Source organism: Cottoperca gobio, chromosome 21, assembly GCF_900634415.1.
Source record: "Cottoperca gobio chromosome 21, fCotGob3.1, whole genome shotgun sequence".
Taxonomy (NCBI): Eukaryota; Metazoa; Chordata; class Actinopteri; order Perciformes; family Bovichtidae; genus Cottoperca; species Cottoperca gobio.
Genome location: NC_041375.1, coordinates 446,812 through 459,311, shown reverse-complemented (window position 1 = coordinate 459,311; position 12,500 = coordinate 446,812). Strand labels below are relative to the sequence as shown.

At 42.9% G+C, this 12,500-nt stretch overlaps 1 protein-coding gene across 10 annotated transcripts in view; it reads right to left on the bottom strand.

Moving 5' to 3' along the window:
• Window positions 1-851: 851 nt before the first annotated feature.
• The window catches only part of dgkh (diacylglycerol kinase, eta), a 51,602-nt gene continuing 39,953 nt past the window's right edge, over window positions 852-12,500 (bottom strand). For 6 of the 10 annotated variants that reach the window (XM_029458507.1, XM_029458505.1, XM_029458508.1 and 3 more), the window contains 14 exons: window positions 12,425-12,500; window positions 12,175-12,292; window positions 11,910-12,020; window positions 11,667-11,763; window positions 11,115-11,222; window positions 9,737-9,850; window positions 9,517-9,651; window positions 9,253-9,413; window positions 9,069-9,174; window positions 8,784-8,876; window positions 7,918-8,037; window positions 7,612-7,717; window positions 6,080-6,210; window positions 852-4,208 (listed from right to left, as the gene is read on the bottom strand). The exon at window positions 12,425-12,500 is cut by the window's right edge and continues 59 nt beyond it. In XM_029458507.1, the coding sequence (XP_029314367.1) occupies window positions 4,122-4,208; window positions 6,080-6,210; window positions 7,612-7,717; window positions 7,918-8,037; window positions 8,784-8,876; window positions 9,069-9,174; window positions 9,253-9,413; window positions 9,517-9,651; window positions 9,737-9,850; window positions 11,115-11,222; window positions 11,667-11,763; window positions 11,910-12,020; window positions 12,175-12,292; window positions 12,425-12,500 (1,563 nt within the window). In that variant the 3' untranslated portion in view covers window positions 852-4,121. Of the gene's footprint in view, window positions 4,209-6,079; window positions 6,211-7,611; window positions 7,740-7,917; window positions 8,038-8,783; window positions 8,877-9,068; window positions 9,175-9,252; window positions 9,414-9,516; window positions 9,652-9,736; window positions 9,851-11,114; window positions 11,223-11,666; window positions 11,764-11,909; window positions 12,021-12,174; window positions 12,293-12,424 lie in introns of all 10 variants that reach the window. The other 4 variants (XM_029458509.1, XM_029458515.1, XM_029458506.1 and 1 more) reach the window with 3 other exon arrangements.

The following is a 12,500-nucleotide window of genomic DNA, read 5'->3' as shown; positions in this document are numbered from 1 at the left end:
AGCTACTGAAAACATTTCTGGTTTTAAAGAAAAGGGGCTACAGCAAGACTAGAATGAGAGAAGATGAGAGCAGAGTGTCATCAGATGGGAGGATGTGGAGAGAAATGCTCGGGACGTGGGTGTTCCAGAAGAACGTCCGATGGCACAGATGGCCCCACGGTCTTAAGTCACAATGTAGCTATTCAACGTTTGCTTTTGAAACTTTGAAATGCCACAAGGAATGTTTCCACAACTGATTTATCCAAGGCACAATAGAGGAACTTTGAACAGAAGTTATATTTATATATATATTTATATATATATATAAAATATATATAAATATATATATATATATATATAAATCAATATAAATATATATAAATATTATAGAATTATATCATCAAATAATATAATATATAATCTATCTAATAATATATTACTTTATATCTCAAGATATATTCTCTTCTATATCTGAGATCTATCTCTCTATCTCATATTATAATATAATCTATCTAAGCTCTCTCTCTCTATCGATAGAAAGAATATATATATATTCTATCATATATATAAAGATATTCTCCCTATATCTCTATATTCTTATCTCTATATATCTCATATCTATTTAATCTCTATCTATTATTCTCTATCTATCTTATCTACTATATATATCTTCTCTATCTATCTCTCTAATGTATCTATCTATCTAATTATAATATATATTAAATATAAAAATATATATATCTATATAAAAATATATCTATATCTATAAAATATAACCTATCTATATTGTAGTCCCTTGAGATCCTTTTCACCATTCTAATAGAACAGATTCTTTTCTTCCGGGGTGAAATGACAACAGAAGGAGGCAGAAGCACTCTGCATATGTATTTGGTTTTATTGAAGAAGAGAGATATGAATAGGTAGCCTGTTTTAAGGCACCTTACAAATGTACAACAAAAGCTGAACCATTTATTTATTAAGAATACAAAAATACACATCTCAGTGACTCCAAATTGTAATAAATAGTTAACCATGCATTCTAACCATAAAAAGGCACAGAAAACAGTCACTTAGTAGTCATAGAAATGATCAACTACTTTACCAAAATCATCCAGATAGTAATACAGATGACAACTGTAACATTATATTCCAAATGTGAAAACACAATACACACCATGTCAGTTAACCTTAGGCAATAAATATGCAAATATTGTTTATACCTACATATATATTCTTGAAAATTAAAACTGTGCCATTGTAAACATAATGTAAACAAATGAAACTCACTTTTCTCCCCTCACTTTATAGGAACCACGTCAAAGACTAAATGTTTATCCTGTCTTTTACAGATCCTTGCATGGGTTTTGGTGGTTTTTTGAAAACCAGGCAGTTTGCAGCATTATTTACAGACCACTGGAAAACACAGCAAGGGAGAAAGGTGGGCTACTTCCACTTTGTATGGAAAAGGTCAAGCATTCTCCCGCCCGGAGTCTGGGGCCAAAAGACTGGAGATTTAGAGAAGCCAGCAGACACGTGGGAAACACAGACAGCAGGGAGAGCAGTGTGAGTGGACTCAGTCAGTGACCGGCGTGATGGAGATTAAATGGAAGTGAGGCCAAAGTTAATGAGCACTGCAGGAACAAGGCAGCGTACAGCAGTTCTACTATACTGCTCCATTTAAAGCACATACTGACAGAAACGTATATGTAGAGTTTCTGGCCAGCAAAAGGCCAAATGTCATTAAATAGTTAACAATGAACGGACTGAATAAAAAGACAAAGGCAGAGTTCTGCACATTAAACGATCTTCAGTCAGGCAGTGGTGCAACACAGCGGGAAAGAATATCTGACGTTTATAAATGTGTGGTTTACTAACCCATCTTTGGCTATGAGTTGCATGAAACATCTCTAATTGACAGGTGTATTGATTTCTGCCTGCTGATGAGCAACGCTGCAGTATATTGAGCACAGAGCAGCTGATTGTCAGCTAAGCAGTAAAACAATGTTTGACAGTGTGAGTCGGGGGCTGTCGCCCTCTGGTGGGATGTGACAGACGCTGCTTCACTATTACTCTATTATTATTCAGGATACTTTTAAACTAAGTCTTAACAGAAGACGTATTACTGTTAGAGGGAGAAGGCAGAATTAAACACACAAGCGACAGATTATACTCCAAAGGGGGAAACCGTCAGAGTTAAACTTACGTGATAAAGTTAGTTGGCAACGGTAAGTATACAATTGCTGATAAGGTACAATATGCCACTGTTGTGGGAGACGCACCCGAACGCACACAAATACATTGTGATACATATTACATGGTAACACAACAGTCATGTCCGCCCACTCTACTCATTCACTGACACAGTCCTACTTTAGTATCATCCTGGAAGCACAGAGGAGCAAAACTACCAACTACTGAACCGCTGGAAGAAATCTGGAGTCCATAAGAAAAAGCAGTCTGACTACGGGCCTAACTTTTAAAATCTAATCCCCAAACCTGGAGGAGGAGTACGTGTACAAAATACTCTTTGAAGGTTTTCCCCCCCCTGCACTGAGAAAGCTGCAGAGACAGTATCAAAACAAGAGATAAAATATTGCACCATCATAAGAATACAACAGCATTATCATGTACAAGAGATTAGAACTCAACAATACACAATTGTTATGGTGTAATATACACAATCAAATGTGTAAGCTGTTGACAATGCATGCCATGTCAGCAATCTACAAATGCACTACAACACGTACAAACATTGTTTGCATACACTGGTATACTGTATATACAGTGCATATATGTATGTACAAACTTAGCATCACATATAGAAATATACCCTGTAATGCCAACAGTCTTAGAAGAAACTAACAAGTTCTATCACTTGTAACTTGAAGAGATCTGCACTTGAGCAACGCGCTGCAGGTCAACTGCTGTTACATAAAACTCTAACTTCTCATTTGTGTTAAATTGCCATTAAAAAGTTGAGGTGAATTAACTCTATGTCATGATATGAGTGTTTGCACTTGCATGAAGCAAGAAGTAAAAAGTGCCGTTTAAGTGTTCCTTAAAAACGAGTGTTGGCTCGAGAGCTTCCTCACTAACTAACACTAAACTCTTCTCCTTAAATGGGATTAACTACTAAGACCTAACGGCTTATTCAATTAAGAGGTGCGACAAAGTCATCAGATGTTTTCTTCTTCGACATTCACTTTGATTTCACATCCACTAAGAACGTGTCAACTGACGGATATAAACTCCATATCTAATAAACAGCTTCTCAAAACAAGCTTATTATGACTTCTACTAATAAAGCACATTTCACACTAAATGACTGAAAGTATGGCACAACTCTTTGACACATCATCATCATCATCATCATCATCATCATCATCATCATCATGCAAACAAAATAAATTAAAGCTAGAAACTAAAGTAGGATTTAGACCAAAAGGATGCTTTCAGTAGTAACACATGGCATCGTAATACTTAAGTCGTGTAAAACTTGTTCAAGTGTTATTTTGCACACAAACAAAATCAAGACACTAATCATGCAATTAAACATTATGTAAAGTCGAGCAAGCATAGCATGCGACAGTATCCCACTGTTTTCAGACACCACCCCTTCCAGATTAACACCTAGAGACGGGGATGTTACCACTTTATCTCCTGCCTCAACCCCACAGGATGCTCTGCAGCTGATGTGAGGCAGAGATCCTGCACCCCCCCCCCCCCCCCCCTCCACTGACACGCTGACACTGAATCCCACACTCATGGAAGTCCTGGTTTTGCTACTAGTTATTTTTAAATCACAACTCAAACAACAAGTGGACTGTCAGTATGGTTATTTGCATACCTGATTGCGTGCTATGAATGGTTATTAACGTAGAAATGGCTTTTCTTTGTGTTTGTTGATAAGATCCATGATTTCATTTCCATCCGCTTTCTCTTCAGTCATTTTGGCACCAAAGCACAAACACCACAATGTCTCATGTTCACAACATCACAAAGGCTTTTCTCAGCAGAGAGGATGAAATCCAGCTCTCCTGGAACGCCCATCTTCTCCTTCACTGCCTGCGGTGCTGCCAAACTCTTCCACTGATGCGAGGGCGACGTTTTGCTTCCCCTCTCCGGTAGCGTCTGCTTTCGGGTTAGAGGTCAACCATGGAGGCCTTGGCCAGGTCCTTAGTTCCCTGGAGAATTCTCTTCATATGACCCACTTTCGATATCCCCAGATCCTGAGGAGGACAAAAGCAGAGCAGCAAATGAAAAACACAAAGAGACGTTTCTATGGCAAGTATCGTGAGCAAACATTGGCCTTTAGGGAGACAACGTCTGGATGGACTCATGAGATTCTGTCCGGATACAAGGCTCGACAGTTTTGGTCGCCATTTTGAGAAACAAGACTTTGTTTGTGGAAGATATGACACACTGCTGAGGCTAAAGTCTGAGCGCTGTAAGAGGCCATAAACTGTGTATCAGCTGTGAAACAAACAAGCACCTACGGAGGTCCAGCGTTGTGTGCTGGATGCAAACCTGTGAAGTCAGCGCTGGTTCTGAGCACGTTTAAAGGCACGTTCATACTTCAGTTAGAAATCTCTGTTCACTACTTCAGAGGTTACAACGTCTCAGTACTTTTCATTAATGATTCATTTTTAGGGATTTATCGACAAATCAAAACAATATTCTTTATTTCCCAGAAACCAAATTGGAATTTTAAAATTCTTTGTTTTTGTTTGACATCAGGACATTTGGAGAAGAAGTGAACGTTTATGAAATGGAAACAAATTAATCAAATCAAATTAGACAAATAAGATGACGGACTGATACATCGTAAGACAATGGAATGAGCGTGTGTGTGTGTGTGTGTGTGTGTGTGTGTGTGTGCGTGTGTGTGTGTGTGTTTGAGTTGAAACATTCCATAGTTTGTCCACAAGAGAGCACTCACAAGTTTAATCTTTCAAACTGTAAAATGCTCAGAATTAGTGACAATTTATTAAATGACCAAATGTAAGAGCTTGTTATGAACATATGTTTGTATCTATTCTGCACTCGTGTTAATAACTTTATTGTTATTACATTTAAAAGTATTGATGTTGGGATCAGCGTGTCGTCAGGCAGTTATTTCTGTTAATGCAAACTACAGACATTACGTCCTTGATGATTGTGTGTGTGCTTCTTCACGTGTTAGGGAAACACAGTAATTGTATTAAGAAATATTAAATACAATTTTAATTTAATTTTGTAATATATTTGCTGTGTTCAGCTGTGTGTTGTGTTTTGGGTAGATGCAGGTAAATCTTCCACGGGACAGTTCCTGTTTTATTCCTTATTAAAAACATAACATCCATTACCCGTGTAAGACACCGCTGATCTCCTACGGTGGAGGCGAGCTGACTTTTAAAGAGGAACAATGTTCAGTACTCGTGCAGAATTAATGCTTTGTTTTCGTAATAACTTTATTGACACAGCAACTGATAACAACCACGACTATAATGCTCACAGCTTACCTGTTGTTACTCGGTTTAGGGCAGTAAAAAGAAACTATGAGGACGAGTGTACTGTACTTGTGATCCATATAAGGTGCTTTCCCTCTGGTGCATAAGAAGAGCTTTGAGTGTTGCTGCTCCCGTTGTTAGAGAGAGTCGATGTTCTCCACATCGGTGGCAGACGCCTACAGTCGACACGCAGACGAGAACAAATTCCACTGAGCGTGTATGAAAGTGTGATCTGTGCATGCGTGTATATTTAAATATCACAGCTGAAGTCCCTGCCTGACTGCACTTACACCTCTACAGCACATTAGCCCAGTTTGGTCTATCCCCTCCCGACCCTGTAGGCTTCCCCTCCCGGCCCTGTAGGCTTCCCCTCCCGGCCCTGTAGGCTTCCCCTCCCGGACCTGTAGGCTTCCCCTCTTCAGCAGACACAGTGTTAGTGAGTCACAGCGACAGTACAAGCCAAGCAAGAGCAATGCAGTGCAGCGCGAGAGGTGGCAAAACAGGGAGACATCTACCAGGTTACAGAGCATCAGAAATACAGTGGACAGAGACAGAGTAGAGGATTGGACGAGAGGGTTCACACAGATTCACTGAGGTGTGTGTGTGTGTACCTTCAGGTCCCTCCTCTCCAGGTGCAGCAGCTCCGAGCCTCGGATGTCGTGTCGGATGAAGGTGTCTCTGTACTCCCCCAGACTCAGCTGTTCCAGCCAGACGCCCACCTCCTCTGGGCCCCATCTCTCCACTACACACACACACACACACACGTACACACACGGGGCAGAGCAGAGAGAGGCTCAGGGCGCCTCACAGGTATCCACACACCACCAGCTTCCACTCTTACTCACTTGTGTTCTCTCTCTCTCACAGCACTTGTATGTGAACATGTCAACACACACACACACCTCACGCACGGACACAAGTGTGTGGTGAATCATTGAATGGAAAGGTGGAATAAAAATGGAGGGAAAGCACGAGAGAGGAAGGGAAGAGGGAGAGCAGTGGCGGCAGCTGGCGGAGGAGGAAGGAGATCGACAAAGGCAGTGGTCGATGCCGTTGCAGGAAAACTCGGGGCATGCAGAGGATCCACCAATATCAGAACACACAGAAGAACGCAGGAGGAAAAGGCGGAAGCCTGCGCAGAAATACTGCAGGAAATACAGCCCAATTTATAAAGAACCAGCCCACGCTGAGAGGAAGGCTTCCACTCCTAAACCTGATCTGACTACGATGCATAAAAACATAAACCCACGTAGTGTTTGGTCTTCTACTGACATCCACTGTCCATTTGATTTCTGCTTGTTTTGTGTTCACGTGAAATATTGGTTTCCCTGAGTGCAGCCTTGTGAAGCCATGTTGACAGCTGGATGAGAGCATGAATGGAGGGGGGGAGGGGGGGGGGGGGAGTGTGAGGTGATGGTTGGGTCAGACTGCATGATATAACACCTCAAACACACACCAGTTCTTTTTCTTTCTACCAGAGGATTGCAACCAAGTAAGACCTTCATGCACGTGTGTGTGTGTGTGTGTGTGTGTGTGTGTGTGTGTGTGTGTGTGTGTGTGCGTGTGCGAAGTACTCAGATCTTTTACTTAACTAAAAGTAGTGTAGAAATACTCTGACACAAGTAAAAGTCCTGCATTCAAAATGTTACTTCAGTAAAAGTACGAAATCTAAATATATTTAAAGTACAAAAAGTAAAAGTACACGTTCTGCACCATTTCAGAATAATATATATTATATTATTGGATTATAATTATCGCTGCATGAATGTGTTTATTAGTTATTGTTGCAGCTGGTAAAGGATGTGCCGTTTATTATTCAAATATAAAACACTTTAAGTAACTTAAGTTATCAAATAAAGTAAAAAGTACAATATTTGTGGAGTTGAAGTATAAAGTGCTCAAGTACATTACAAGTTCTTAAAAACAGTACTGAAGTCCTTGATGTACTCAGTTACTGTCACCTCTGGAAGCTTTTAGCTTCTTCTGTAGAATAATTGGAGTTTTCACTTCGTCCTTTCACTGCAACATAAAAACGCTTGTGTATCGTCAGCACGTGTGTTCCCAGTTAAATCTCTTATGGCAGAGAGGACAGACAGTGTGTGCGTGTCCTCTCTGTTCGCCGCTGAGGTAACGTGAGCTCTACCTGACTGAGGGCTCGTCTTCTTGGCGGCCTTCTCCTTCTTGAACTTGGGCACGATGCGAAACATGCTGCTGCGACTGTTCCTCTTGCCGTAACCCAGAGAGTGGTCCTGGTACATAAGCACAGTCAACCTTTAGCCTTTCATTGAGCTACTCAGCTCTCCCGTCACCTGGAGCCATGTTACAATCAAGACATGTATGTGTGTGTGTGTGTGTGTGTGTGTGTGTGCGATTCTTCGTGATGACGTGCAGGAGTGAAAACTAAATGTTGGTAGAGTTGTAAACGTGTGTATACGCTGAGGCTGCTCACCTCCTCATCATTGGGCTGCAGGATGTGGTAGAGCCATGGGATCTCTCCCAGTTTGCCCAGCTCTGAATCCACACTCTGCAGAGCGCCGGACAGCTGATCCTCCTCCGGCTGGTCCAGCTGCTGCAGGAGGAAACACAAGGCGAGATCACCGACATGCAGCTTACTGTCGCAGAACTACGGCAATACAGGTCAAGGGTCAAACTATTCTGTAAAACATGTTCTACCAAACGGTTTGTTTGTCACTTTATGAGGAAGCTAGTGAAGCTACAAAACTATTCTGATCATCCATTGTTGTTAATACGAGATATTTCATGTAATATATATATATATATATATATAAATTATATATAATATATACAAAATATAATATGTTATATATTATATAAATATAATATATATATATATATATATATATATATATATATATATATATATATATAATTTATATATATATATATAATTTATATATATAATATATAATATATATATATATATAATTTATATACATAAATTATTACATTATATATAAAATATAATATATATATATATATATATATATATTATATACTGAAATAATTGGCAAGCTATTGAAGCCAAGATAATACGTTTTATTTTATTAAATTAAACATTTGTGAGATGTTTTGAAAGAACTGTAAATATGGTGAATATATAGAATAAATATGTGTAAATAATACTACGGCTAGGGATGCTACTAAGACGTGCGGTTATGCTAACTGTGGACGTAAAGTGGATCTAATGTCCCGTTTCTGGTATTTATAAATGTATTTTGATACTTTTACCACGAAGTGATTGTTTGGTAGAGACATATAAAAAACAACTTAGTGGACATGGTGTCTCCATCTCACCAGAGAGACTCGGCCCAACAGCAGAGACTCGGTCTCGTTGTACAGAGCCTTCACCGTGCTGGCCACCTCTATGGCTGTGTTTCTGGTCAGACTCTGAAACATGACACAACGGTTACTTACTTTAATCTCACACATCGCACAAGACACTCAGCAAGCACACGCTAAACAACAAGTCTGGAAGACTTACATGAAGAAAGATATTAATGTTCAGTGTGTTTACAACTGCAGCTTCACAAAAACATGAGTTTAAGTGTAACAGCAACATCCTGATGCTGCAGAACTGACCTCTGGGAACTTGGGGTGCGTCTTGTTGATGGCGTGAGACGAGGCGTTAACAGCATGAGCCAGCTCCTGCTCTAGAAGCCCGTTGGTCTTGGCAGCCTCACATATCCTGTGAGTAGACAGAGCACATGTCAGGAGGCTGTACGGTGACACCTGATGTACGTGAGGGGGGAGGGGCATAGCTCACCTTGTAATGAGCTCCTCTGCAGCTCGGGCGCACATCTGCACCAGCGCGGCCTCCTCCTCCGTGGCCAGGTCCACAGACTGCTGCGGGTAGAGGTGAGGCCGCAGAGGAGGCTTATCATACTTCAACTTGTCCTCCCACGACTTCAGCGTGTTCTCAAACGCCTGCGGGGGAAATTAAAGGATGAGCACACATCATTTGTCCAGCGCGACTCTCAAAAACCCCACCTCCTCACTTTCTATCTATTCCCCTGCTCCCCTCCCTCACCCGGTCTCTGGTGAGCATCTGAGCCCTGTTCTTGTGCTGGATCTTGATGACTCCGGGCGGTTGGATCCAGGCCTCGCCGTCCACCTGAATGGGAACGCCCTCATCTCCCAGGATAGTGATCTTCACTGTTCGACACTAACGGAAAAAGCTTCAATTAGACGCACGTTTTCCTAAATGTAAAGAGTATGTTTCCCGTCATAATGTCTTCGCGTGTTCTCACCTGTGCTATGCGATGGTGCTGTAGTTTGATGACCCTGGACACGGCCATCTGCATGCTGCCGAACACCGCCACGACTTCCAGGATCTTATCGTCAAACGATGGAGCACAGAAGATCTGCGCGACACAGCGAACACACTCAGGAGACGCGTTTGTGGAACCATGTTGCGTCTATTCACTGCGTGTCATTTCAAACTCTCTGAAAGGACCGTGAGCGTCTCTCAACACTTCCTGAGTCCTGAGTCTGTCTCATGTCATATATTCATTCATTAGAGCTTTATTTAAATAGAAATCTATGTAAGTTAACTTGGAAACGGACTTTCTTTGACTGACTGATTAGATTTTCTAGATGAATTCATGGTTTAGTCTATAAAACGTCCCAGCTTTAAATTACTGTCACTGTATCGGTGAGAAATATTGCAATTCCATATTTCCCTTAAGCCATTCGTAAGTTATGTCCCGAGGAGTCAGAAGTATAAAACATCACGTGATGTTGATGAGCTCCTCTTTCCTCTCTATCTGTAACAAGCTTCCTCAAAGGAGACATTTTGCCGCGTCAGTGAGAAACGAGTTGTTTCTGAAAGGAGACGCTGCAGACGAGTCTGCTATTGATCTGTGAAAAGGTCAAAGCAACGAGGAGTCAGCATCTGCCCCCGCGCACAGAGAGGCTCAGACGATGCTGGAGCAGCACATGATCCAACAACATGACGTGTTGTCATGTGTGGCCTCGGACACTAGGTGGAAACATACACAGCAAAACCTGCTGCAGTGCATCTAGCATGCAGCATGTGTGTGTGTGTGTGTGTGTGTGTGTGTGTGTGTGTGTGTGTGTGTGTGTGTGTGTGTGTGTGTGTGACGACTAAGTTTAACTAAATGTCCTCTCCCTGTTTCCTCCTCTGCAGTTACATAACGCCAAATGCAGAACTGTATGTGTGTCCAAGGGTAACCTCTGCAGGGGCTCACTAAGGGGTGTGTGTGTGTGTGTGTGTGTGTGTGTGTGTGTGTGTGTGTGTGTGTGTGTGTGTGTGTGTGTGTGTGTGTGTGTGTGTGCAAACGGACACTAATCCCTCAGCAGCCCTTGTGCTCTGGGCCTTAAACAAACAAGCAAGTCTATCTCTCTAGCCCCCCACCCCCCCCTGCACCTCCAGGCTGTCGGGGTCGTGTTGAACCAGGATCCAGGCGCTCGTCTCATATTTAACAGAGAAGAAGGAGAGAGCAACAGTGAGAGCGCTGATCCACTGATCTGATGGCTGTGCGTTGGCTGGAGGAGGAAACAGAACCCCCCCCCTCTCCAAATATGATCCGAGTGGCCTTCCAAGGGCACTTCCAGCAGGATGGAACATTACACACACTTCATCTGGCGTAGAGTAAATGCACTCACGTCGTCCTCCTTGGTGCCGCCCCAGAAGTTGGTCCCGCCTGCGTAGCTGGGAATGTTTAACACTGCGATCCCCTGAAGGCTGGGCAGGGGGATGTACTGGCCGTCACACTGGGAGGGACAAACAGTAACCAGTCAGTGGGGGGAGCAGGAAGACGTGTGTGTGTCTGCAGGGACATTACATACACTTTACTGCTTTAACAACTACTTCACAGCAAAAGCTGCAAACAATACTGCTATCCCATAATATCCACCTGGACTAAACACCAGCACTGATGAAGTCTTTAGTTTAATTACAGCTGCCGGACATTCTGTACAACGTGGTTACATAAGAAGTGTTATTAAACCAGCACAGTGTGGTGTGTGAGAACAACAAGGTGCAGGCTGCAGAAACATGCAGCTGCTCCAACCAGCTTCTGATGCTGAGGTGAGACGAGCAGAATCCTGCTTCACTGCACATGTGCATCCTCTAAGCCCCTCCCCACTGTTTTCTGATTGGTCAGCTCCCCGGGGCTGGCTTTGTTTCAGACTTTACAAGTGTTCCCTCTTTCTCACCTCGAGCTGGACCTTCTGCTCCAGGTTCTTGTAGGTTCTCTGCAGAAGCTCTTTTGTGCCCAGGACACCGTACCACATCATGTTCTTAGTACGACTCCTGTGTGGGAGGGAGCAGAGCTTTTAGAACATCGTCTTCACTTCCATCATAAGAAAAGCTTTGTGCAAATACAGCTGCTGAACTTTCCCTCGATGATCCGCAGCTCGCTGGCTGAGAGACGCGTGAGCGTAGCAGAAGAGTCTCACCTGCACTTCTCTGGATGCTCCTCTCGCTTGTTGTTGAACTCCAGGGAGATCTTGGCATCCAGGCCGATGCCAAAGTAGTTGTTCATCACACACCTCTCCATGTAGCCCTCTCTGGGAGCCACACAAGCAGACAGACGGTCAGTAAGCTGAAGCTCACACACAAATATACCAAGGACAAGCACAGAGGGAGATACGGGTGCAGGGTTACACATGAAGAGAGGTTTCAAACAGACAAACAGTGACGAAGAGCGGAGGAGACTCTTACAGTGAGTCCAGGTCGGGGTCGATGAAGGGCGTGGCACCAAAGGGGTCGATGTTAGCCAGCAGCATCTTGCTAATGATGGAGCTGCCAGCGATGGAGGCAGCCAGACCCGCCCGCAAACCTGCACACACACACACACACACACACACACACACACACACACACGTCTGTCACACGAGTCGAAGCGTCCGAGCGATCGCGTCCTAATAAAGGTCAGGCGCAGGAAAATGAACAGACACATGTATGTGCTCACCAGGGCAGATGATGCGCGTGTTGAGCACGGGGAGGTTCTCCTTGCTGGTGGTGAAGGGGGTGATGGTGAAGGAGCT